The sequence below is a fragment of the Scaptodrosophila lebanonensis genome, unplaced genomic scaffold (genome assembly GCF_003285725.1).
Source record: "Scaptodrosophila lebanonensis strain 11010-0011.00,11010-0021.00 unplaced genomic scaffold, SlebRS2 tig00000001-arrow-pilon, whole genome shotgun sequence".
Taxonomy (NCBI): Eukaryota; Metazoa; Arthropoda; class Insecta; order Diptera; family Drosophilidae; genus Scaptodrosophila; species Scaptodrosophila lebanonensis.
The window spans coordinates 7,194,711-7,217,872 of NW_022060529.1; the positions used below are offsets into that span (position 1 = coordinate 7,194,711).

The 23,162-nt window shown below is 44.6% G+C and overlaps 6 protein-coding genes and 1 long non-coding RNA gene across 21 annotated transcripts in view; 4 read left to right on the plus strand and 3 right to left on the minus strand.

Annotated features, from left to right (window-relative positions):
* Positions 1-27: 27 nt before the first annotated feature.
* On the minus strand, positions 28-8,340 carry LOC115634122 (nidogen-1). Its single transcript, XM_030531692.1, has 11 exons — positions 7,804-8,340; positions 4,804-5,283; positions 3,436-4,746; positions 2,912-3,182; positions 2,708-2,850; positions 2,240-2,649; positions 2,022-2,179; positions 1,174-1,428; positions 941-1,115; positions 592-876; positions 28-535 (listed from the first exon to the last, which is right to left on the minus strand). The coding sequence occupies exons 1-11, from the start codon at positions 8,035-8,037 to the stop codon at positions 256-258; spliced, it is 4,002 nt and encodes a 1,333-aa protein (XP_030387552.1). The 5' UTR covers positions 8,038-8,340; the 3' UTR covers positions 28-255.
* On the plus strand, positions 1,531-2,058 carry LOC115634123. The gene has a single exon (XM_030531693.1). The coding sequence runs from the start codon at positions 1,594-1,596 to the stop codon at positions 1,924-1,926; it is 333 nt and encodes a 110-aa protein (XP_030387553.1). The 5' UTR covers positions 1,531-1,593; the 3' UTR covers positions 1,927-2,058.
* Positions 2,503-3,283, plus strand: LOC115634124. 2 transcript variants are annotated; one of them, XR_003996407.1, is made up of 3 exons: positions 2,503-2,661; positions 2,713-2,973; positions 3,033-3,283. It is a non-coding gene; the product is annotated as an uncharacterized LOC115634124 (long non-coding RNA). The 2 variants fall into 2 exon arrangements; XR_003996408.1 differs by lacking the exon at positions 2,503-2,661 and having other exon boundaries at positions 2,838-2,973; positions 3,022-3,283.
* A 2,670-nt stretch (positions 8,341-11,010) lies between the features above and the next one.
* On the plus strand, positions 11,011-12,099 carry LOC115634686. Its single transcript, XM_030532549.1, has 4 exons — positions 11,011-11,130; positions 11,483-11,596; positions 11,670-11,826; positions 11,888-12,099. The coding sequence occupies exons 1-4, from the start codon at positions 11,011-11,013 to the stop codon at positions 12,097-12,099; spliced, it is 603 nt and encodes a 200-aa protein (XP_030388409.1).
* Positions 12,100-12,108: 9 nt separating this feature from the next.
* Positions 12,109-13,559, minus strand: LOC115633090 (uncharacterized protein C16C10.8). The gene has a single exon (XM_030530473.1). The coding sequence runs from the start codon at positions 13,475-13,477 to the stop codon at positions 12,611-12,613; it is 867 nt and encodes a 288-aa protein (XP_030386333.1). The 5' UTR covers positions 13,478-13,559; the 3' UTR covers positions 12,109-12,610.
* Positions 13,560-14,123: 564 nt separating this feature from the next.
* LOC115620080 (ribonuclease Z, mitochondrial) lies at positions 14,124-16,810 on the plus strand. The gene is made up of 2 exons (XM_030513262.1): positions 14,124-15,353; positions 15,418-16,810. Exons 1-2 carry the CDS (start codon positions 14,138-14,140, stop codon positions 16,491-16,493), a joined length of 2,292 nt encoding a protein of 763 aa, XP_030369122.1. The 5' UTR covers positions 14,124-14,137; the 3' UTR covers positions 16,494-16,810.
* A 94-nt stretch (positions 16,811-16,904) lies between these two features.
* Positions 16,905-23,162, minus strand: part of LOC115620079 (sorbin and SH3 domain-containing protein 1) — a 32,052-nt gene continuing 25,794 nt past the window's right edge. For 9 of the 14 annotated variants that reach the window (XM_030513252.1, XM_030513248.1, XM_030513251.1 and 6 more), the window contains 5 exons: positions 18,614-18,920; positions 18,430-18,544; positions 18,104-18,310; positions 17,807-18,039; positions 16,905-17,738 (listed from right to left, as the gene is read on the minus strand). In XM_030513252.1, coding sequence (XP_030369112.1) covers positions 17,570-17,738; positions 17,807-18,039; positions 18,104-18,310; positions 18,430-18,544; positions 18,614-18,920 — 1,031 coding nt within the window. In that variant the 3' untranslated portion in view covers positions 16,905-17,569. Of the gene's footprint in view, positions 17,739-17,806; positions 18,040-18,103; positions 18,311-18,429; positions 18,545-18,613; positions 18,948-20,918; positions 20,941-23,162 lie in introns of those variants that run through there. The other 5 variants (XM_030513259.1, XM_030513249.1, XM_030513246.1 and 2 more) reach the window with 3 other exon arrangements.

Genomic DNA, 23,162 nt, shown 5'->3' on the forward strand with positions numbered 1-23,162 from the left:
TTTTTTGATTTAAAGCCATATTGATGATACTCATTTACTTTTAGTTAGCTTTAGTTGAGAACTTTTACAAAAATGGCACAGACATTAGTTTAATTCAAAATTTGGTTTCGATTCCCATGATGAGTATTAGCAGAAGGGCAGCGCCTTTAGAGAGGGCCATGTGTTGTATGCGTATCCAAAAATAATTTATAATTTAGCTTTAGTTAATTAATTAGTTTTTCAATTTTGCACAGAAGCTCTTTTGCTTTGTGCGCTTCACATTCGTGGACCCGCATTGGCAAAGGCATAGGGCGTGGGCACATTACAGGATGTGGAGGCGCTGGTGCACTTGCAGCTCTTGCCTGATGGGGCCTTACGATTGACCAGGCACAGGCGAGCATCCGTGCAGCCGCCATTGTTGATTTGGCAAGGACTCTCGAATTGCGGACAGTTCTGCTCCACGGAGGTCATGCCGTACATTTTGTGACTGCCGAAGAAGGGCGTCTGAATGGATTTCTGGCGCTCGCCCTGATTGTTCACGCTCTCGAGCTTCTTGCTGTGGCATTAAAGCACAATTAAAATATGGATATAAATTATCTTACGTTTACTTACGTTGTCCAGTCGGTCCAATAAAATTGATCGTGTGTAAAGGTCAGACCAAACGGATAGGACAGATCATTGGAAATAGTGCGTATTTGATGGCTGTGCGCATCAATGCATTCGACCTTTTTGGTGCCAGCATCGGCAAAGCACAGCTCGCCGCTCGACTCCAGTACAACCAGCGAGTTTGGCAGATTGACGGCGTCCTTGCCCAAAAGTATCTCACGGCCCGTGCCATCGAGATCTGAAAATTCAATCTTTGGTCCGGCGCGATCCCAGTCGGACCAATAGATTTTTCTAGACAAATGAAGAGGATATTTTGTTATTAAATAAAGTGCAGATAAAAGAATTTGTAACGCACTCTCTAATGGGATCCACAGCAATGCCGCGAGGATTTACCAGCTGCTTATTAATAATGACAGCACGCAGTGTGGGGTCGTCTAGACTAGCTACTTCAATGGTATCCTTAACCGAATCCGTCCAGTATAAGCGACGTGATACAACATCAATGGCAATACCCTCTGGCGACTCAATGTCTTCAAGGGAAAAAAACGTAAACTTTGGATACAATAATTTTTTTTAATTTAATCTTACCGGTGGTTATGAAGGGACGGGCATCGGTGCCGTCGTACTTGGAGCTCATAATTTTCTTGGTTGAAATGTCACCCCAGTAAATGCGACCTTCCACACAATCCTTATCTAAGCCAATGGCCATGGATGTGACCGAAATTGGAAGTACATTGCGTCCATTAAGAGGCACACGAACGATCATCACGCCTTGACTGACAATCAAGAAGTCTGATTCGTGCTGCTGTCGTTCAAAGCACACTGACCCATTGCCGTAGAAACCTTAAGTGGAAGAATTGAAAATTTCCGATTAGCATAGTAAGCGCTGAGGTAAAATTCCATTGTCCCACAAGGGCATTCGTCATATTCGGTTCTACCAATACACAAATATTTCGTTTCGGTTTTGATAAATGCAAAATTGTTAGTACTGCCTGGAAGCTTAGTAAGATGTTGCCGTTTCATAAGCTGTTCTCGAAGACCTTGAGCTTGGGCAACATGCGTTCCTTTTCTAATGGCATTCTGATTCTTCGTGCGGCTCAATTACCGGGCGCAATGGCTTTGGCGAAACGATCCTACACTCAGAAGGCAACCGAGACTGTGAGCAGGCGCATCTCACCTATGCAGTCCATGCGTGAGTTCTTCTCACACCCCATGACCTGGGATCGGAATAACGGCTACCTGAACGTTCTGCTCTGCTTGGCCATTTTCGGATTTTGCTTTTTCACCTCGTGCCCGCCGACCGAGCAGAAACGATCCCTGGACATACCCAGCAAGAAGTGAGGGATCACCGGCGAACTGAATTCCATTCTTTTGGAGAATCCCTTGCCAGTATAAATAAAAAGTCGAACATCTGGATTGACCCGATTCGAACTCACCCTGATTGCAGACGCACACAAGTCCGGTATTAGTGGAATGGCACTTGGCGTTCATGTCACAGAGAGTGGGCTTATTCAGGCAGTTCAGTTCCTCGATACAAACGTAGCCATCGCCATGGTAACCAGCGTTGCACTGACACTCATAGTGGGCAGGATCTCTGGAGGATTAAATAGAGTGAGCTTTAAGAATATCAACGAATCAAAATCAGTTCACTTACTCAGTAGGTTCACAGGTGGCGTGAATGCCACAGGTATTGCGTACGTTGCAGGGTTCCGGTTTGCTGGTGCAACCTTCAAGAGCATCACCTTCGTAGCCATCGAGGCAAGCACAATATTGAACGCCCTGGCTAGCATCCCACTTGCAAATGGCATTGGAGCCGCAGAAGACGGCGCCACAGCGACCGGACTGGACGCACAGATCATTGGCGTCCCGTTCTAAGCCCTCATTGCATTGGCATACACCGTTGTCACAGAAGGCACTATCACCACAGTCGGCACTCCATTGGCACTCGGGCTCCAACTGGCAGTGGAAGCCATCGCCTCTGTAGCCTCGCTCGCATACACACTCAGATTTGTCCAACTGCTCCTGATACTGGCAACTAGCGTGCGGATCGCAGATGTCAGGCCGCTAAGAAATTAGGTACATTTAATATAGAATTCACTCGCAGCTTGCTTATTACACTTACCATAGCACAGGAATCGTCGATGGGGTCGCAGTTGTAGCCGTCGCCACTCAGACCAGGATTGCAGGTGCAAATATGACGCAGCTCTTGTTCGTACCAAGCGCAGGTGGCATTGATGTGACAATTGGCGTCAACGTCGCAGGGAACTGTAGAAACGAATTTTACAAAAAATGATTTCTTGGTTTAGCCCAAACGCTGGAGACTCACCCAAATCCTCGGACGGCTCGACTGGATAGTGCAGTATGTAACGGCATGTCCTGGAATCTTCGGTGAGTTCATAGCCTTCCGGGCAGTTGCAATCACCCTCCTCATTGCAGTTTGCCTCCAGCTCGTGCTCATCTAGAAGCAGGGGCACGCAGCGGCCGTGTTCCCATACCTCGTCATGGCCACAGATATTGACGCAACTGTAGCCGTTGCCCGAGAATCCACTGCGGCATATACAACGACCTTCATAGCAATCGGCATCAGGGGCACAACGCTGGAAAGACAAAAATAGGCGCCGTTATTGAAATCTTTAAATACAGTTACCTATAGGTAATCTCAATAACAACAACAGTTTGAGTTTAAAAATAACAGAAATCAGAAAGTTCATGTGAAGTTTGGTCACATCTAGAGTCCTAAAGATATACCTAAACTATTCCACAACATTAAGATTGGATGAAAAAACAAAAAAAAAAATGTATCCCAAGCTAGGCTGCTTAGCAGAACTCCCAGGTTATGGAGTAACTCACATGACATTCATACTGTTGCTGGGGCGGGTAGTCCACGTTTCCATTGGGAACTTCGGCACTGTCGCCTTCGTAGGTTGGGGGCAGAGGCGCAGGTGTGGAGTACTCAATATTGTCAGCAGTGTTGTTACGCAGGCAACGGTAGCCGTTGCCCTCGTAGCCATCGTAGCAGATGCAGGTGAAGCCGCCCTCGTTGTTGGTACACAAGGCATTATCGTCACAAACGTGCGTTCCCGAGGCACACTCGTCAATGTCCAGGCAAATTTCTGCGCCGCGCTCGTCCAGCTGCGGTCCAAAGCCATGGCGGCAGTCACATCGATAGGTGTCATCGTAAGGTACACAGACTGCGTTTTCCCCGCACTGGGCACTACCATCGGTACAAGCATTGGATTCGGCATCCACGCCAATCTTGTTTACCGCGCTCGTGCGCAGCGCTTGATCGCGCTCGGAGTAGTCCAGCACTATTTTTGATACCTTCTGAAGCACGGAAGTGTCCGTTGGATCTGCATCATCGTCACGCAAGCAGCTTTGGTAGATAATGGTTTGCTCCACCTGGCAGCCAATGACGCGCTGCTCTTGGGAGAGTTCCAGCTGGTGCGAGTACTCGGAGTGCAGCTCTCCAGGACGCACAAAACGATACTCATCAGTATAATCAGCCAGGTGCAATGGTTCCGAATGCGACACTTGTGGCACTGAGCCATGCAGTGTAATTTTTACGTCCAGTTGATCCCAATAGTTAAGTCCCTCGAATGTCTGATTGACCAGTAGTACCTCTCCAGAGTCATACTGAATGCGCGATGTGTGCACGTAATGTCCTCCTGTCAGCTGGTAGCCGTTAACGGCGCCACCCACTGGCTTGGCGAACAGCCAGCCAATGGTGGTCAGTAGAGGCAAAACCAGACGTAGCTGGGCACCCAGCTCTGTGCTAACCGGGTTTACGGCCGTGTAGCTGCGCGCATCGGAGGTGACTACGTAGGACTGCAGCTTGGCACGCTCATCGACTGGAACTCCATTCAGGTCACCCTCCAAAGAACCAGTGACGCGAATCGGCACATCGTTGGCAATGCAGGCGCGTCCGTTGCCATAGTAGCCGGGCTGGCAGACGCAACAATAGCCCTCGGCTTTGTCGTGGCACTGCGCATGCGTGTCGCACTGATGGCTATTGGCGTTGCATGTCTGGGCCAGAGCGGGCGATTCCGTGCGTGTCTCCGCGTTATCTGGGATGCGCACATTCTCACCCTCAGCCAAAGGACCCGCTGCATAGAGCCAAACGCCAGGGACACCCAGATTGGTGCTCTCGCTTAGAAACCGTGCCTGCATAGCAGCGTTAAAGAATTAAAAACTGAAAATTATAAATTTGTCGGTACTTACATTCTCCGAGCCAGACCCATTCAGATTGAAATAACGTCCATCCTCGGCTACAAAACCAGCTTGGGCTCGTATGTCGGGTAGACCTAAAGAACCAGCCTCCCCCTGCAGCCAATTCAGACCACCCTCGGGATAGATGAACTGCACAAAGGTCTGCTCTTCATTTACAATCAGCGCCACTTGAAAAGTGTTTACTCTGTCCGTTTTTGAGTCGAAGTACCCCACATTACGCCAGGTGGCCACAATCAGTTGCCTGGCTTCAAAATCCTGCTCCTCACTGAAGGCGTAGCGTATCAGTTGCTGTGCCTTATAGAGAGCGCCCGAATCGTTTGTCTCGAAAAGGGTAATGGAGCTGTTTTCATCGCTATCAGAGGTATCCACGTTCGAATAGAACGGGGCAATAGACGGGTACTCCAGGGGGAACGGTTGATTTAGGTATTCAGCGAATTCCACATTGAATGTCAATATGCCATTCGTGTTGATCTGTAGAGGGACAAGAATAAAGAGCACCCAAGTGAGATAAATGCGATTAGGATTAAGATATACTAAGTGGTAAGTATCAATTAGACACTCCTGATTATCTCTTGAAAAGGCGTGAAAAGAGAGGGATTTTAATGGTGTGTGAAGGATGTTTAGCTCTCTAAGTAAGAGGAAGTTCTTCTTCACGCTCGACTGACACGGCTTGGATTTCAAAAAGAAGTGCGATCACTTCACACAAACACACACACACACACAAGCGCACGTATTGCCCATCAATTAGACAGGCATATGCTTGTGGATGAATGCCAAGTGCTCATTAATGTGCCTGTTGTTGGCCACTTAAGGGCCGACTATAACACCCTCATAGGGCGTCTGTGCATTCCCAAAGTGGCGGAAACAAAATAAAAACAAATCATTAACTCAAATAGAAACAACTACAAAAACAATAGTGCGGAGCCGATTTTAAGCCAACGAGTCATGGCTGCCGCCTCTAATGACTTTCTTAATTGACTTCCTTGTCGGCACTTTGCGCCCCCTACCTCGGCCTTTCCACACTTTAGCAACCACTCCTACGAGTATCTGGCCAGAATGAGTTCAAATTCCTTCGCACCGTTCCGCCGACATTGTACATCTGTTATATCTGTCCTCAGAGATCTGCCTTGATGCACTCTGCACCCGAACTCTCTGGCACCGTTTCGCTACAACACCAAATCTTTATAAAGCATTTGAAATGCTGCTTCTTTTCATTCGACTAGATAAACAAATTCTCCTGCGGAATTGGAACACAGGTGTTCTAAATATGTTGCTGTGGCATGCCTTTGCTGCCGGCGCAGCTTTTTAAATCAGTTTTATCTGCACGGCGTCTACGCCACGGGGCACAGGCGTCCATTGAGTGCGATGTGGAAATATTCGCTAATGGCGGACAGGCGCGTTTGCGTGGAATTCCGGCAGATTAGCGGGTGATTTGTTTAACTCACACTCAAGTTGGGGAACGCGTGCCAATGGAAAACATTTGCCGTAATTGAAATAGAACGTGATAATGTGCATGCATACTACAAGTATATCTAAAGGGTTAAGGGAAATAATAGATTGCTGCGAATTTAAGGAAAATACACGAAATACCCAGCAAGAGGCCTAGCAAATCATATAAAGTACTTAAAGGCTAAGTTAGTATAGTGAGATGGGTCGCTTTACAAATTTAGAATTATTGTAGAGCCGCAAACTAAAAACAAAATATTTAACTTTTTTTTAACCTATTCGATTTAAAGACTTTAATTTGAATTGTTGACGGAAAGTATGAAAACATTATAAGATTAGAATTATATTTTTGGTTGTATTCTATTAATTGAAGTTGTTTGATTTACGAATAGAACATTTCTACCCGATAGTACATTTTAAAAGACTACTGCAAATTCTATTTTAACGCTCTATTAAAATTGTGAAAAAAGAGGCTTTTTTACTTAATTTCCAGCTGGAACGTATTACTTCGGAGTAATGAATATTTTTTTATGAGTATGCCTTTCTATGAACATTTTAGACCGCGTGCTATTTTCCATTTCAGACACATAAATTCAGTTAATTAAACAACAAAAATAGGCGACACTTCTGTTCTGGCCTGGCGTCGTTCTTGTGAGCTAAAAGAGCTCATCATTTTTAATATACTCGTAAATACGCACACAAAACGCTAAAACGTTGGCATCTAGCCAGAGTGGCGTAGCGACATCAATGGGTTGGTTGCTTGACTGGCTATTTATTGTAGTGCCTAAAAAATGGGGCTCCTCAGACCATAGACAGCACATGGGCATGGACATGGGCATGGACCAACCCACAAGTGGACAAGCGAATTGATTTCACGCGCCTCTCTGACGCCTGCAATTATCGCGCTCGGCATTTTGGTCAAGCGGCAGTATTCTTTTGTATATGTGTACAAGTATGTGTGTATTATGTATAACATATACATATGTATAGTAAATAATTACAATGCTGTTGTTGTACACAGTTTGTGTTTCGAAATCACTAGCTGGGCTGTCATGTTTGCTGAAAATTAATGTCGATTTCTGTCGAATGTTGTTGTGCTATAAATAAACGACACTTGGCGGCATGCGCGTCAACAAAGATGCCACACTTAATACCTCCTTTCCTCTGCCTGTGCATGTGCGTGTTTGTTTGTTTGTTTGCAATGGACTAGTAAGCGTTACATACTCAAATATAAGTATAAATAGGGATTATCAATGCTCTACAGTGTCTCAAAGACCGCTCATTTTGCATTACGTGCTGCTGCAGCGGGGGTTATCAGTGCTGGTGTGAAAAATGAGAAATCAGAAATCAGAAAAAATAAACCCGAAGAGTGCAATCTGGGGATTCATTCATTCACAGTAACTCAACATCAAAGTTGCAATATAGAACTTATCTGTGAATCGACAACAAATTGCAAGCAATTCAGAGATACTCGTCTATCTACACGTACAAGTATATAAGTATGTACATACTTGTATATGCACATGGGTCTTGGGTCTTACTCACATAAAGCTGATCATATTTTTCGCCATAGAAATTAATCGGTGATTGGAGTTGGAGCAGCGACTGCTCGCTGTCGCCCTTGGGCAGATATTGAATATGGCCTGTGCCCTCGTTGAACTCGTATAGCTCATTGGCGCGTAGACTGTCCAGGTAATGTTCGAACTGAGCACTGACCGCAGTGCTCAGGAGAAGGGCCAGCGCCAGAATACGGCACAAGTGCTGGCCAAAACCCGCCATTGTCACTCGATTTGAAATTGTTAGCTTATCACACTTTTCTGAAAACTGAAGCGATTTCACAATTTCGCCAGCACCATTTTCACAAGTAAAAGACGAGACACCAGCGTTTTATTGAATGTTTGGAGGAGCAACACTTGGGCACTACAACTTTGCTTTCCGTTTGATCCAAAAATATCAAATTTATAAATAAATTGCTACCACCGAACTGGCAGCCTGCTACAACATATATATATATATAAACTGGTATATATATTTGTATTGTAGTTTGTCTTTGGAATTGTGATTGTGTCTTGGAGCGGCGACACAAGCGCCTTTGACTTTGACTAAATGCCGAACAAAGCCGAACCGAACCACACGCGCTGACAACACTTTCTCGACTGAGACCATTCGCTGCCGTGTGGAAACTCTTAAGATCGTGCCGAGCAGTGGGCCCTGAGGCAGCTGTTGCCTCCGCCTCAACCTCAGCCACCGCCTCAGTCTCAGTCTCTGCCCCCGCTATTGCTGCCGAACGGAAAATGTTTTTGTTCGTATCGCCAGGCAGGAGTGTGAGAGTGCCTTCTTGCTGGATAATGCACATGCAATTCTACAGATATACCAACACATCTAAATAATTATATTCATATGCATATTTACTCACAGCCCGAGACAGCATCCACAAGTTGCACTGAGACAGTCTACAGCAAATACTCTCCACACATACACTGGAGATAGAGAAAGAGATAGCGAAACCACAGATGCTATGCAGACTCTCAGAGAAAGTTCTTACGAGTTCGCATATTTATTGTTTATGATAATTTATTGCTCTTCCTGACATTTACGATCCACAAGCATTTCTAATTCGCACATGCTGCGATATTAATACTTGTATCCAAGTTAGCTAGTTAAGTAAAAAGTTTGTATAAATAAATCCATAAACCTATGTTCAGCACGATACTACAAATCGATTTGGCCAAGCTTGTGTCCTTACGAAAACGGAGAACTCTTTAACCATAAGAGTGGGGTGAATGAAGACTTATCTAATCCATTTATTACATTTATATTGATTATTTTATGTAATTGCAGCTTTAAAGACCCGTCCTAGTTGCAAACAAATATTTTATTCCGTTTGTTAATCTTTGTTGATATCCCTTTTCGTAAAAAAGTTTATTTATTGCTTATTTAATGACCGTAAGTGGAAGTCAAGAACATATAGACTTCGGAAAAAGCACACCCTCAGAAAGGAAAAAATACGTTGTAGGTATAAGATATCGGAAAATATTAAAAACGAAAAGACCTATACCTATACCGTTCATCTTTAATTCGAATCCATTTTCACGCATTTTGAATTTTTTTAGTCCATTGCCACGTGCATGTTAATTGATTTAATAATATCTTTCAACGACTGCTTTCTGATAATATCATATACTATACCCGTACATACTATTTGAACTTAAAATATCAGGCAAACTTATACACCATATACAATATTCCCCGTTCTTTTTGGAGTGAAAATTATGAAAAGAATTGAACAAATTTATTTTCGTATGAAGATTTGTAGATATACTACAAGTATTTTAAGATGATTGAAAATAATATAAATATGATCTTTCTATTTTTATTTATTTATTTATAAAATTTTAAAGAGCATGTAGATTTTGAAAATGTTCTCCAATTAATCAGTCTTTCCCTTGCCTGTTAAAAGGCTTCTCCATTCCACATATCAAAATTAGTTAGTAGAAATTAATCGAAAAAATTATTCCAAGCGTTGAATGCAAATAGATGGAGTTATCTCTCTGGACCTCATATATGTAGCAGCAGACGTTCAGGCTCTACTTCTTTAAAATATGTACATAGTTGTACTTATAACTAAACAATTCGGTATAATTTTCGAGTAACTAATGGTACAGATACACGTATAACATCAAAAATTGACTTCAGTGTGCAGTCATGCTCGGAAATAACTTCTCAAATGGATAGGCTTGCTATGCTTGCCCAATACCTATTTTCTAGGTGGGCTAGAGGGCGGACCACAAAAAGAGAAGAGAATCGGATAAATAAATAATGCAGACAGACTTGCGCAATGTTGGAGCAGCGCCCAGTTAGCCACGTTCTATTTCCGCCGAAATGAACTTCAGACGGGCACGTGCCGCTTGATTGCTTGTCTCGCATGCCACCATGAAGCGATTCCGGGCCCATGCTCCTCTGTACCAGAAGCAGTACCTACCAGACAAACACACATCACTACTCGTATAGTTGCATATCCAAAATAAGCAACTGGGAACTTCTGAGGCAGCGACGCTTCGTCTGCGCCTTAACTGATGACGACGATGGTGGCACACTATGGGTGTGCTGGGGTGTGCTGGGGTGTGAGGGTGTGGCGGCATGGCGGCATGTGTGTGCACTATTTATGATGTATTTCTCGGTTAATTAGTTGCAGCTGAAGCTGAAGCCGGCGCTGCGCTTCCGCATGCATTTGTAGAGCAGTGGCAGCATGTCCCAAGCAGCTATATTTGGAAGAGAAGACAGGGAGCATCTGATACTTCACAGCTCTTGCCGCTTGATCAGTGATAGATGCCCTCGCCTTGCGTCATTAATCTTCGAGAGCGCAGCCAATGTGTGAGTGCACGTGAAAGTGCATCAGTTCCAGGAATTTCATCCGAATGCCGCACAATATGTGCACGCATCGAATGCTATACTTAACTCCTTTCCTTTCCTCCTGATGCAACGCAATGGATGCCCTCCCAGTCATGTTGTTTGTGTTATGAACCGAAATTTGCGTGTGTGTGTGTATGGATGAGTGTGAGTTTGCGGAGCGGCAATTTAATTATCTACTATGGCTACAGATAAAAGCATTTAAAGCTTAAATTAGCCACGTAATTAAAACCTATAAAACGTTACGGAAAATTAGGCGCCGGCCACATACGAGAGCGTTGGCTATGGGGCTAATATAAATGCGATTGCTGGCGTTGCGATACAAAGAGAACTTTTCCAAAAATGTTGTGGCTCCAACTGCTGTGCGGACTGCTTTTGCTAAACGGAGTGTGGAACAAACCTGCGGCCCAGAAGGAGGATGATGATGAGGAAGACTGCGAAATTAATGCGCCGGACACCATGGTAAGCTAAAAAACTATGAAGTTGAATGGGGTCTGTTTGAATAGATCGAAAGAAGTCTTATCAGGTTTGTTCCCATTTCCGAATCCATAGGCATATTAAAATGGGAAAGCTACTTGATTTTGTCAAATTAAAAGCAAATATGCTTAAGAATTAAACTAACGGAGAGACATACAATAATTTATTTAAATAATTTGTTCTATTTTAAAAATAAAGTTTAAAAAGTAAGTCTCAAAGAATGTTTTGCTTCTGAAAACTATATTTTGTTATAACATTTTTATTGGTTTCCATTGAAATAACTTTTTAGTTATTTTACGAGATATACTTGTATACTAGCTAGACTGATTCTTTCCAGCACGACTTCTGCTGCGATTTACATGACGAGCTCAGCCAGTTTGTGGAGTGCCAAATAGAGTGGCACGAAAAGATACATTACACCACGGATAAAGAGGAGCAAACCTACATGTTTGTAAGTAATTGAGAAGTAGTAGTGTCTGTCAAACGTCCTGCGAATTCCCACTAATTTCTGCCGCTCCTCTCAGTGCACTGCCGAATGCACCTTCAATGGCACGGAATTGCTGAAACCAAATCGCAAGTCGCTCAATCTGAAGCGGGTGCAGGCACATCTGGAGAGCGAGCTTGCGGACGATGCGGATGAGGCACTGCTCTATGAAACCTACGTGAAGTGCGACAAGCATGGTCTGTGGATGAGGACTGCAATACCCTCTAAGGACTAATAACTTTACAAAATCCTTCACAGCCACGTCGTTGCTCTCGCACAAGAGTGTGAAGTCACTGTCGAAGCGTTTGGATGCCTATGGCTGCCATCCGTATCCAGGTCTGGTTATGGAGTGCGTCTCAAACGACATGATCTTGAACTGTCCACCTAAGCGGTTCCACGACACAGCCCAGTGTCGAGTGGCCCGTGACTATCTACGCAATTGCATGACGCATGTCAAGTACAAGCCATAGAAATACAAGAATGCTTTAAAAGATTTGCTTTATTGTGTAATTTTCCGCGAAATAAACGCAACTGTGCAAACTGTGTGGTGACTGGATCAAAACAATTGGTTCTGCGGGCGTCGGGTGGTCTGTGGACGTCCCTTGGGCTCAGGTGCAGGCCCTGCAGCCACAGGCTGATGCAATCCGGCAAAGAGCGCCATCAAAGTAAAGAGCAGCAACAAGTTAAGGCACTTCATCTCGGTTAGAGTACACGTTCTAGACTGTTCCAAGTAGCTAGGAAATCGACTGACTTTTATAGCTCCCACCCACATATTTGGACCTTAACTGGCGAACATAAATCGCGAAATAGATAGGGATCAACCATAAACAATCAAATGTCAACTGCAATTTGTCGATCGCCCGACGATTGCTATGAATTCCATCGCCGGAAGCATTTAGATGTGCGCCCATAAATTGCAAACAACAAGTTGTGTGCTTGCTTACGATTTATTTGCGTCTAAAATTACACTAAGGCTTAATTTTACGTTTTTATGTGGCGCTGCTTCACCAGATCGCCGTCTATCTGCAGCCCCTCGCATCTTTTCAAGTGCTTATCGAATTTCTTGGTGAATTTGTTCATCTGCTTTTCGTTGAGCTCGTCGATTGCCAAGTGTTTTTGGTACTTCTTCAGCAGTTTCTTTTTCAGCTTCTCCACAAATATGCCATCGTCCTGCTTCCCGATTAGTTTGGTCAATTGTGCTTGCCAATCGAACTGGGCAGGGGCTTCATCTACCGCCGCTGGCGTCGACTCTACCGCCACACCATTCTCTTTTTTTGCCTTCTTTTTTGCTGGTTCATGTTCATCCGCAACCTCGGTTTTGGTCTCTTCCGTATGCCCGTTTTGTGTTTTGTTTTGTTTTTTAGCTGCCGCTATTTCCTCCTCCTTTGCCCGCTTCATCTTGTCCAGCTCCTTCTCCAATATGTCCCAAACTTGCGTGGCCTGATGTCGCGGCATGCGCATACAGTTTGCCACGTAGTTCTCGAACTTGGCTTTTTTACGCGGCACATTGTCCACGCTCTGGAGCCGTTTGAACGCGTCCCGCACTGGCGGACTCATGTCATACTCTTGGCTATCGAGGATTGCGTGTATGATGTCCATCCAACTCTCCTGCTTCTTGGCGTTCTTATTTTTGGGGCCCTTGGCTACAAAGCCCTGGCTTACGCTTGCGTACTTTTCCGCTTCCGAAATGCATTTTATGTGAGCAACATACTCCTCACCGTAAAAATCTTTTAGGCAGTCCATGCACGACACATTTTTGTTATTTCCGCGGCATCGTTGTTGATAGTGCTTTTCAACGGCAGGCTTTTTGACGGATTCGCCGCAAATGTTGCAAGTGAAGAATACCATAGTTTAAAAAAGGAGTCGGAAAACGCGGCTTCCTGCGCTAAAAAAACCAAACAAACGCACGTGGTAGTCGATACCTTTCCACTGCTACTCAGTATTTTTGCTGCCCTGGTAGCAGCTGCTAAGTCCCTACAGTATGTAGTACTGAGGCTGTGTGCGTCAATTCATATTTTGAAATAGTGGAATTTGAACACAAAACTATTAATGTTTGACAGTTTTTAAATAAATTATGATGCAGCTCTGTCAAGAAACGATTAAAATAAATTAAATATTTAATAAATTAAAAGATTAATAAAGCATTACAAATATTTTAGCTAAAGCTAAAATATATATGCATTCAAAATTAGTTTTTCAAAATATTACCCGAAAATACATATGAACAATATTAATCAATGCGTAAATTTAAAAATTTAAATTTTACTAGCAAAACTGCGTACGCAGTTGGAAATAAATTGTTGATGGAATAAGAATTTTTCTTTTCTTGTTTTTGTTCTGTGTCTACTCAGTAGACTCTACTGGCTTGAAATCGTTGGTAGCTATCTGCCATTCAAGCTCATTGATGCCGGGAACTACCAGTTATATAGCAGCCAGCTTTATTTTTCAATCATCTGTAACAGCTGGTTTTTCTTCAGAACCGCCGTGGCACATGTGCGGCAATTCCGAATGTCTTTGTTGAAATTCTGTCGCCTGACTCTTTATGGAACAATTCGTGCATTTGGAAAACGTCGACGCACCACCGACATGAGCAAAGCGGCGACGGATTTCGCAGCCACTCCAACCTATGAACGACAGCCAAATGTCCTGCGAAAGAAGTTGGCTTCTGTTGTGCCGGGCTCCGTTAATGTCCAAGTGCTGGGCGCGGGGGCCAATGGTACTCCTTGCGCCGTGTACCTCTTCACAGACCAATCCCGATATCTCTTCAACTGCGGCGAAGGCACACAGCGACTGGCCCACGAGCACAAGACGCGCCTCTCTAGACTGGAACGCATTTTTGTGACACGCAACACTTGGACAGCAGTGGGTGGATTGCCCGGCCTAGCGCTGACCATACAGGACGCGGGCGTGCGCAGTGTTGGACTTCATGGACCTCCACATCTGGACACGATGCTGCAGAGCATGCGAAGATTTGTCGTACTCAAAACAATGGAATTGGACACGATTGACGGCACACTTTTTGATTACTTTGAGGATTCTATATTAAGCGTAAAGTCGGTACCCTTGCACAGCAAGCTAGAGGAGGGGAAGGTAGTCCTTAGTTATATATGCAAACTGAAACCACGAGCAGGCGCCCTCATTCTGGAAAAATGTGTGGAGAGAGGAGTGCAGCCAGGTCCGCTGTTGGGGCAGCTTAAAAATGGTCAAGACATAACATTGCCGTCTGGTGAGGTCGTGCGTTCCGTAGATGTCACTGAACCTGGAGAGACGGCCTTGTCATTCGTATTCATAGATGTGCCCAGTGAGGAATATTTTTCGGCATTGCAGGAACAGGCAGCACACTTTAAGGAGCTGTCTGCAACCGAGGTGACAGAAGTGGCGCTGGTGGTGCACTTCAGTCCACCCGATATGACGGCGCGTGCGGACTATCAGAACTTCATGGACTCGAACTTTTCGCAGTGCACGCAGCACATTTATCTCAATTCACCCCTGAACCATTTCTCCGGATATGCAGCCGCCCATCGCATACAATATCAGCTTCATCAGCTGGCGCCTCATATCTTTCCGCTTTTAGCCGAAGCTAATGAGCTGCAGTTGAGCAATGGCTTGAAGAAAACTCGGCTGGAGGAGAGCCCAGAAGCTGCAGATGCGAAAGAGAAACCGACGAAGGCACCGTCTCAAGGTGTGGTTCCGATGACCAGTTTCCACTTGCGGCCCAAAAAAGGTAAGTGAAAACTATTGCCATAGCATGCGATGATAATATAATGATAACGTTGAGTTGCTTTCAGGTCTGGATCGTATGCTGGAAATTAAATTGACACCGGATGAGTATGTCAGCGAAACGCACGCCTTACCTGGATTCAGCGATCTGCTTACACAGCTAAAGAGCGAGCAAAATCGCATCGATAGCAGCAGTTCCAGCACGTACCCTCGTATAATTTTCCTCGGCACCGGCTCCTCCATACCCAACAAAACACGCAACGTCAGTGGTATCTTGCTGCAAACCGCAGCAGACGCCTTTGTGATACTCGATTGCGGAGAGGGAACCTATGGCCAAATAGTCCGCTTGTATGGACGCAAGCAAGCGTTCCATGTCATGCGTCACCTGCAAGCGGTGTATATTTCGCATCTGCATGCCGATCACCATATTGGGCTGATTTCACTGCTGCTGGAACGCGAGAATCTTAAGCCGAAGGCTCCCCTTCTGCTGATTGCTCCGCGCCAAATAGAGCCTTGGCTTCAGTTCTACAATAACAAAATTGAACACATCAAGAGCGCATACACGTTGGTGGGAAACGGCGAACTCATGGAGCAGCCGCTCAGCGACGAAAGATTAGTCGCAATGGGAATACAATCAATAGCCACCTGTCTGGTGCGCCACTGTCCACATGCCTTTGGCGTGAGCCTCACGTTGCAGTCACAGCACGAAGGTGCACCCGTGAAGCTCACCTACAGTGGCGACACCATGCCCTGTGCCGATCTTATAGACTTAGGCCGCAATTCCACAGTGCTAATACATGAGGCCACCATGGAGGACGATCTGCAGGAGGAGGCGCGAGTCAAAGCGCACAGCACCGTCTCGCAGGCCATACAGCAGGGCCGCGACATGCAAGCCAAGCACATTATACTCACTCACTTCTCACAACGCTATGCGAAGTGCCCGAGACTGCCCTCTCCGGAGGCTATGCATGATGTGGCCATTGCCTTCGACAACATGCAGGTGACTGTGCCGGACTTGCAGAACTACCACAAGTTGTACCCCGCCCTCTTAGCCATGTACGCAGAGTACACCGAGGAACTGGAGCAGCGAGCCGCCAAACGGGAACTTAAGCAGGAGCGCAAACGAAAGTTGGCCCCGACGTGATGATAATTTAATTCGCTTGTTCTACCTAAGTTATTAAGCCCAATGTTTAAAGTATTTGATATTGTTCAGTGTTAAATCGGATACGGCAAATTCATGCTTCACATGAGTCCCCAGCATGTTAAAGAAAAGTCAATTTTGCAGCAACAAATACTGTGTGTGTGTATATCAGATCAGATGGATGCGAATATTGCCTCAAGAAAGTACTCCCACATTACAACGAATTAATAAAAACGTTAAAATTGTGACATTGTTAAGGATTAAGACAACCGAAAAAATCACCAAATGTAACATCAAATAAACAGAAATTTCTGTGGTGTTTATTTTATTAAATTTTATTTCTCTAAATACTCTTGCAACAGTGTCCGTGTAATAAACGCTCTATTTTTGGTTTTATATAATTGTTTTGCTTAATTTCTTGTTTAGATTTCTTCGTTATTATTACATAGTAATTCATTTTAAAAATTATTAATGATTAGTTTGTCGACACAACAAAGGGCACTTCGATTTAGTCAATAGAATTTCAATTTTAAGGCACTCGTGTTCAACTCAACAGTTACAGCAACTTTGCGAAATGGCGCGTCATTTGACTTATCTACGCCCAAATTCTTAATAAGATTAACTCGCTATATGCATTTTAAGGTGTTTCTGTTTTTGGAAAGTAGCTGTGACTAGTTAAAATTAGTAAACGAAAAAATATACCAAGCACGCACTTAATTTAGTTATGGGTTTGTTTTTGATATTGTTTTTTCTCTTTTGTTTTTTTTTTTTTTTTTGGTTCGAGGCTGTGTGTGATTGTGGGGGAAACTATTTGTTAATATTCTTTTTTTTTGTATAAATAACACAATTTCAACATTTATAGAAGTAATGCTCTTTTAAAAATAAATAAATAGTATTACATTTAAATTAAGAAAAACGCTCATTGGCAATTCAAGAAGCAACAACATAAATTAAAAATCAAATAAATAATTACTTTCTTTTCGGCGACTGCTGTTAAAAACATATTAGACTACGAAATCTGTAATATTAGAAATGAACAATAATAGTTTTTGCTTTCTTGCATTAAATATCGTAACGGTTCAGGCACGTTCCACGTAGTTGCCGGGGAATGTGCCGAAGCAGCCGGTGCGCTGTGAAGTTCCCACAAACCAGCCATCGTCACATTTCTCCAGCACATGGACCAAGTCGCCCTCGAGCAGCTCCAGTTCGTCGGAGTTCTGTGGCCGGTACTTGTACAGGGCCCGATAGCTGAAAGCGGGGACGAATAACAGGCTTGGGTGAAGGGTGAAGGTAAGCTAAAGGGGATCGAGACTTACGCCAATGGCTCGGTGCTGGTGTCCACATGCAGGGCATCGGTCTTATGGAGGTGTTTCGTCTCCTTAAGTATGCCATTCGGCGGCTGTGCACCATTTTGCGTCAAGGTGTTGAACTCGTTATTGATATTTGTGCGTAGCACGTCCAGCGTGGGACGTAGGTTTGTCGTACTGTGGCTGCTGATGACAGTGGTGGTCTTTGCCGCGATATCCTCGGCACCAATGTCAGTGAGAATCTGTAAATATATTAAGGAATAAATATATTGTTGCTGGCATGTCTAAAGTAAAGCGGCCAATTACCTCCACATACGACACTGGAAATATGCCCTTGCGGTTGGCTATCTTTCCCTCGAACCAATTGCCGTCGACGCGGCGTGTCAGCGTGACCAGCTCGCCTTTGTTTAGCGAAAGTTCAATACCGGATTGGGCTTGGAAATTATATTTGGCACGTGCCTGACCCTCTGATGGCCGCTTGGCAGGGGTCCGGGCCCCATCACGGCTGACTATCTGTGGAGCACAGGTAGATTAATTAGTGCCTTTGGCAAATGAAAACTCTCTCAAAAATAGCTGGATAGACACATTATAGATAAGGTATTCCTAACTAGAAGTCGGTTATTAGAACTTACTTCTACGTAGCTAACCGGCAGCAGACCAATCATCGCATTGTGCTCACCCTCATACCAGTTGGCATCAATCTGTCGTCTTATATAGATGGTGTCGCCCTTGCGGAATGACAGCTCCCTGAAACATGTTTAAATTCGTAAGATTACAGCTCTTGAGCGGACCAGAAAAAACAGCATTTGCACTCACTTTGAGCTTTGACCCTGGAAATTGTAGAGCGCCCGCGCCACCGTCTTGGGTCCCACCAGGGACTTGAGTGTCACATCTGTGGGGAAATCATCATAGCGGTTCAATGCTATTGGCGATTTCTGCGATGGCGTAAAGTTGTCCGTATGGCGTCTCGAATTCATGTCCTGCAGCTCCTGTAAGTACTTGCGTCGTCGCTCCTCCTGATAAAGTTTCTGCATGTGCTCCGCTTGATTCCTGGCTAATTCCTCCTCCGACAGCGACTGCTTGTACTCATGCCTTATGGGTGTCTTGAAGTGTATGTTCACGTCTGTGTCATAATATCGATTTGGAGATTCTGTGCATCAGTCAACAATGAAGGGGCGAGCAATAAGCAGAAGCGTCTTGTTAGATAAAGCTGCCACAGTTTGCGAGCTGTTCTCCCCCTTCCCCCTTCTCTTCCCCACCCAATGCTGTCAGAGTGTGTTTGTTGGTTCTGCTCATGCAAATATTAATAACTAATAAGCGCACTAGCTAGCCATTTAGACTTTGGCATTGTTTACGCCGAGAATAACAACTGAAACAACTGTTGGCGACGATGTCTCTCTGTCTCGCTGTCTTTGCTGTAAGACGACCCAACCACAACGTCGTCGTCGTCATCATCATCATCATCATCATCATCATCATTTTTATCATCATTGCTGCTGTTATGAAACCAAACGGGGCTTCATCCAGTGGCAACTGCTTCTGCTACTCTTATCTGTCAACTACCTACTGTATCTCTAATAAGTATGATCATTAGGCTGCGGCAATTGCTGAGCACGCAGCGTTAGAAAACGAAGATAATCTAACCAGGCAGACAGTCAGTCAGTCAGTGAGTGAGTTAGTTAGTTGGTTGGTTGGTTGGTTGGTTGGGTAAGTGGAAAAATATGTCTGATAAATGCCAGAGTCACGCCCCAGGGTGTCGGTTACGGTTTCAAATGCTCAAATTGAATTAAATTTGATTGTATTGAAAATAAGCTTGAATTGAAGTTGGCTTGGCTTGGCTTGGCTGGGCTGGTTGGTCGGTTGTTGAAAGCAACAATAAGTGGTCAAGCACCCCAAAGTCGTAGAATGAACTCTCCAAGTAATGTACCTTAAATGAATCATGCTATTTTATTGTTATCTCGGCAATTGAGTGAATAAAAACCGACTCTGAAAGACTTTTCACGGCTCTTGATCATTTGTCATGCCTTAATGATTCCCTGGAAAAAGACTGTTTAGTCATTCTCTAGCAACCAGTTCAGAGTAGCTCTAAGCTCCACTCTTGTTTGCTTTAACACATTTCTACTTTGCATAAAGAGGCGATAACTTAGGTAAATATATAGTACATAATCGTATACTCGTAAAAGCTGACACTGATATGAGCACGAGCTAAGAAATTCAGTTAGAAAAGCGCGCAATTGAATTGAACAAGAATTTGATTTCAAATGCTGTTGTTGGGTGCGGGAGAATACGGGAGGAATAGCGTCACAGCATTTGCATAACATAGTTTTCTGTGGCTGTTCACAGTTGTTGATAAACAAAAAATGTCGGGCTACTGAATAAATTTACATTGCCACAATTAGCTGCGTATAAAATTGTGTGGTGACAAATAATTTGAAAGAGACAAACGCAATATTAGGCCCAAAAACTAGCTGAACAATTGCACAAATATTTGTAGGAAAACAAACTCATAACGTATAAGTGGTGTACGAGATGTATGCATGCATTGTTGTTGTAAGAGAGACAACAACAATTAACAGCAGCAACTTTGTACGACAACGTACAACAAGCTTAATTGACGACACTTGGGAAATTTTCACTTTCACTGATTTGTTATGGCGCGCCTTGTAAGTTGTTGCATGTTGAAAGCGTTGCCGATTTTCATCTTTCACTAGACACACACACACACACACACATATATACATACAAACACACACACACACATGCCTGCCGTGTCATATTGGCGGCCAAAGACTGCATAAACAGACGGACACTTTTTGTTGTTGTTACAATTTGCTGTCACTTTTCACAAGCTTGGGACTCCACACCATTCCATTCGTATACACATTTCTATCAATTAGTGCAGCGCACTCTTGTTGCCACCGTTAGTCACACGATCGCACAATCAATCAGAATCAGTTCATCATCAACAACACATCACAACCACAACCACAACAACAACATCAACAAATAGATTTGAAGGCTACGCAGTCGCACAACCTCAAATACCGCTGATAAACCACGGAAAACAATTCTCTCAGTTCTCACAAAAGTCGTTCCACGTTCCACGACGACCGCGACTCACCTCTCTGCTCTCGACTACTGCATCGTCGAACGCGTGGCGCCCAACTGAATCGTCGAATTGTGGAAACTGAATGAAACCAGTGGACGAGCGAACGTGCGCGAATGAGAGTGGCTTGTGTGACGCCAAAGGCTTTGGGGCTGGCTCTGAGCAAAAGATACAAAAACAACGTACTGTAGTAGATATTGTAAGTACTACGAGTACGACGGGTGCCTTATCGCTGGCGTCACAGTGCTTGCTGATCGTGGCTGTTTGAGTGGGGAATAGCATGTTGCACAGTGGAGCCAGAGCATTCGACAATTAGCTAAAAGGGAATTCACGAAAAAGATGTCTGTTGGCAGGAAATATTCGTTCATAGGGGAATGAATGACAACAGGTCGTCTCCGATTGCGATTGAATTGGGTGTAGTCGAACAAAACTGATTGAGTTCAGAAATGGGAATTAAAAATTAAAAATATAGGAGTGTAAGTACATACATATATGATATATATGTACATATGTATATCAAAAAGTAAGGATTAACGAGCTTCTTGAATTTAATCCGATTTTAGCTTTAAAAAATAGGGGGAAATATAATTTGCTTGAACTTTAAATAAAATATTTTTTTTTATGGAATGTGCTGCACTCAAAATCCATTTGGTGGGCTTGATAAGGCAATGTAATGGCTATACGAGTGTGTATGGTATGTAAACAGATCTGATTAAAAAAGTTCGTTTAACTTGTAGGTATTATCATATGTACTTGTATTGCAGATATTGCTCTCACTCTCTCGAACAAATGTGTGTACCGGGTATATACATAGGTATACGAGTATTCAGCTTTTGAATGAGCGGTGCTAGAGCACGTTTTGAAATCTGAGAAGAGCCGAGAAAGGTTACCAAGATAGTGGCAAGTACGAGCGCACTCAATTCCTCGGTCTCTCCCGCTCTCTCGCTCTCTCTCTCTCTCTATCTTGGTGTACGAGTGATAACGGGTTTTTATTTTGGCAAAATAAAACCGTGAGAAAGTGCAAAACAGGAAGGTCGTTTAATCAAGTGAGAAAGTGAGAAAGCAGCTGGTCAGTGGCTGCTGAGCGGGCGGGCGGCCTATCAAACACAACAACAACAACAACAATTTGCGATACGAGGCGCGGAAACGTGCAGAATCGCTGGCTTGCTTCGAGCACGAGACCACGGAGGGCAGTTCAGTTTAATACTAACTAGCATGATGCTGTGGTTGTTGCCACGTGCGGCACACGCACGGATGTTGCTGCTGCTGCTGCTGCTGTTGCTGATGGAGACGTCGCTGCTCGTGCTGCATTACCAGTGGAATGGAGGCGCCAATAGCATGCTGATTGGCCAGGTAGGCCTGCCTCTGCATTGGCGACGGCGTGTAAGGCAACCCCAGCGTGTTCGTTCGTATGGTGTAGCTAAGAGCTGTAGGCGATGGCGGCAGAGCCGGAACTGGCGGCACTAGGGGCGCTGCGCCACCGCGATACCCATTGGGCACTTGCGACACAATGCCCTGCGCCTCGCGGCGTATCCACAATATTTTGCCACAATTGGCAATGTCGCAAACGCTACGGTGATGTGACAGGTGTGCTGTATTGTTGCCGTTGCTCTGGAAGTTGTTGTTGCTGGGATGTTGGTAGGAACGATGGCGTCCCAGCTGAGAGACTGGTGGGCCATCGCTGCTCTGGGGTCGCTGTGGTTGCTTCCAAGCTCTGTTTCCCTCATTCCAGCGTTGCTCATACGCCTCGTTGTGGGGCCACCAGTTCTGTTGTTGCTGTTGCTGTTGTTGTTGCTGCTGCAGCCTGTCATCTGTCAGGTCTAAATCATCGCAACTGCGATGCAACTTTTGCGTTGTTGGCCAATTTGTGGCCTGTCGCCAATGCACGCGCTGGCGACTCGCCTGGCTGTTGTTGTTCTTGGATTTGTTGTTGTGGTTGCTGTTCTCGTTGCCATGGCCATTATTGTTGGTGTAGGTGGTCCGCGGCGCCAGAGTTTGGTGTATCATGCTAATTAGGTTGTCCGAAATTGGTTCGTAGAGTTTTGAGATTTTGCAATTCAGTTCTCAGAACTGTGTTATGTAACTCATTGCTGGTGGAAATGAACGCGCGGCGTTCGTTCTAGATTAGTCGTTCTTAATTAGGAAACGCACTCTGGCATTTTGGCACGGAAAAGTGAAACTAACTAACGACATGGCGACAGGTACGCGAGTGCCCCGGCTTTTGGCTTGAGTTTAGTTTGAGTTTGTTTTGCCGACGCC

Coding starts and splice junctions, on each gene's coding strand:
- LOC115634123 (XM_030531693.1), top strand. CDS start 1,594: ATGTTGCCGTTTCATAAGCTGTTCTCGAAGACCTTGAGCTTGGGCAAC.
- LOC115634122 (XM_030531692.1), bottom strand. CDS start 8,037: ATGGCGGGTTTTGGCCAGCACTTGTGCCGTATTCTGGCGCTGGCCCTT. Junction 5,284..7,803: donor AAAAATATGATCAGCTTTAT/GTGAGTAAGACC, acceptor GTCCCTCTACAG/ATCAACACGAATGGCATATT. Junction 2,650..2,707: donor TCGACGATTCCTGTGCTATG/GTAAGTGTAATA, acceptor CTAATTTCTTAG/CGGCCTGACATCTGCGATCC.
- LOC115633090 (XM_030530473.1), bottom strand. CDS start 13,477: ATGGTATTCTTCACTTGCAACATTTGCGGCGAATCCGTCAAAAAGCCT.
- LOC115620080 (XM_030513262.1), top strand. CDS start 14,138: ATGTCTTTGTTGAAATTCTGTCGCCTGACTCTTTATGGAACAATTCGT. Junction 15,354..15,417: donor CCACTTGCGGCCCAAAAAAG/GTAAGTGAAAAC, acceptor AGTTGCTTTCAG/GTCTGGATCGTATGCTGGAA.
- LOC115634686 (XM_030532549.1), top strand. CDS start 11,011: ATGTTGTGGCTCCAACTGCTGTGCGGACTGCTTTTGCTAAACGGAGTG. Junction 11,131..11,482: donor TTAATGCGCCGGACACCATG/GTAAGCTAAAAA, acceptor GATTCTTTCCAG/CACGACTTCTGCTGCGATTT. Junction 11,827..11,887: donor CGTGAAGTGCGACAAGCATG/GTCTGTGGATGA, acceptor AATCCTTCACAG/CCACGTCGTTGCTCTCGCAC.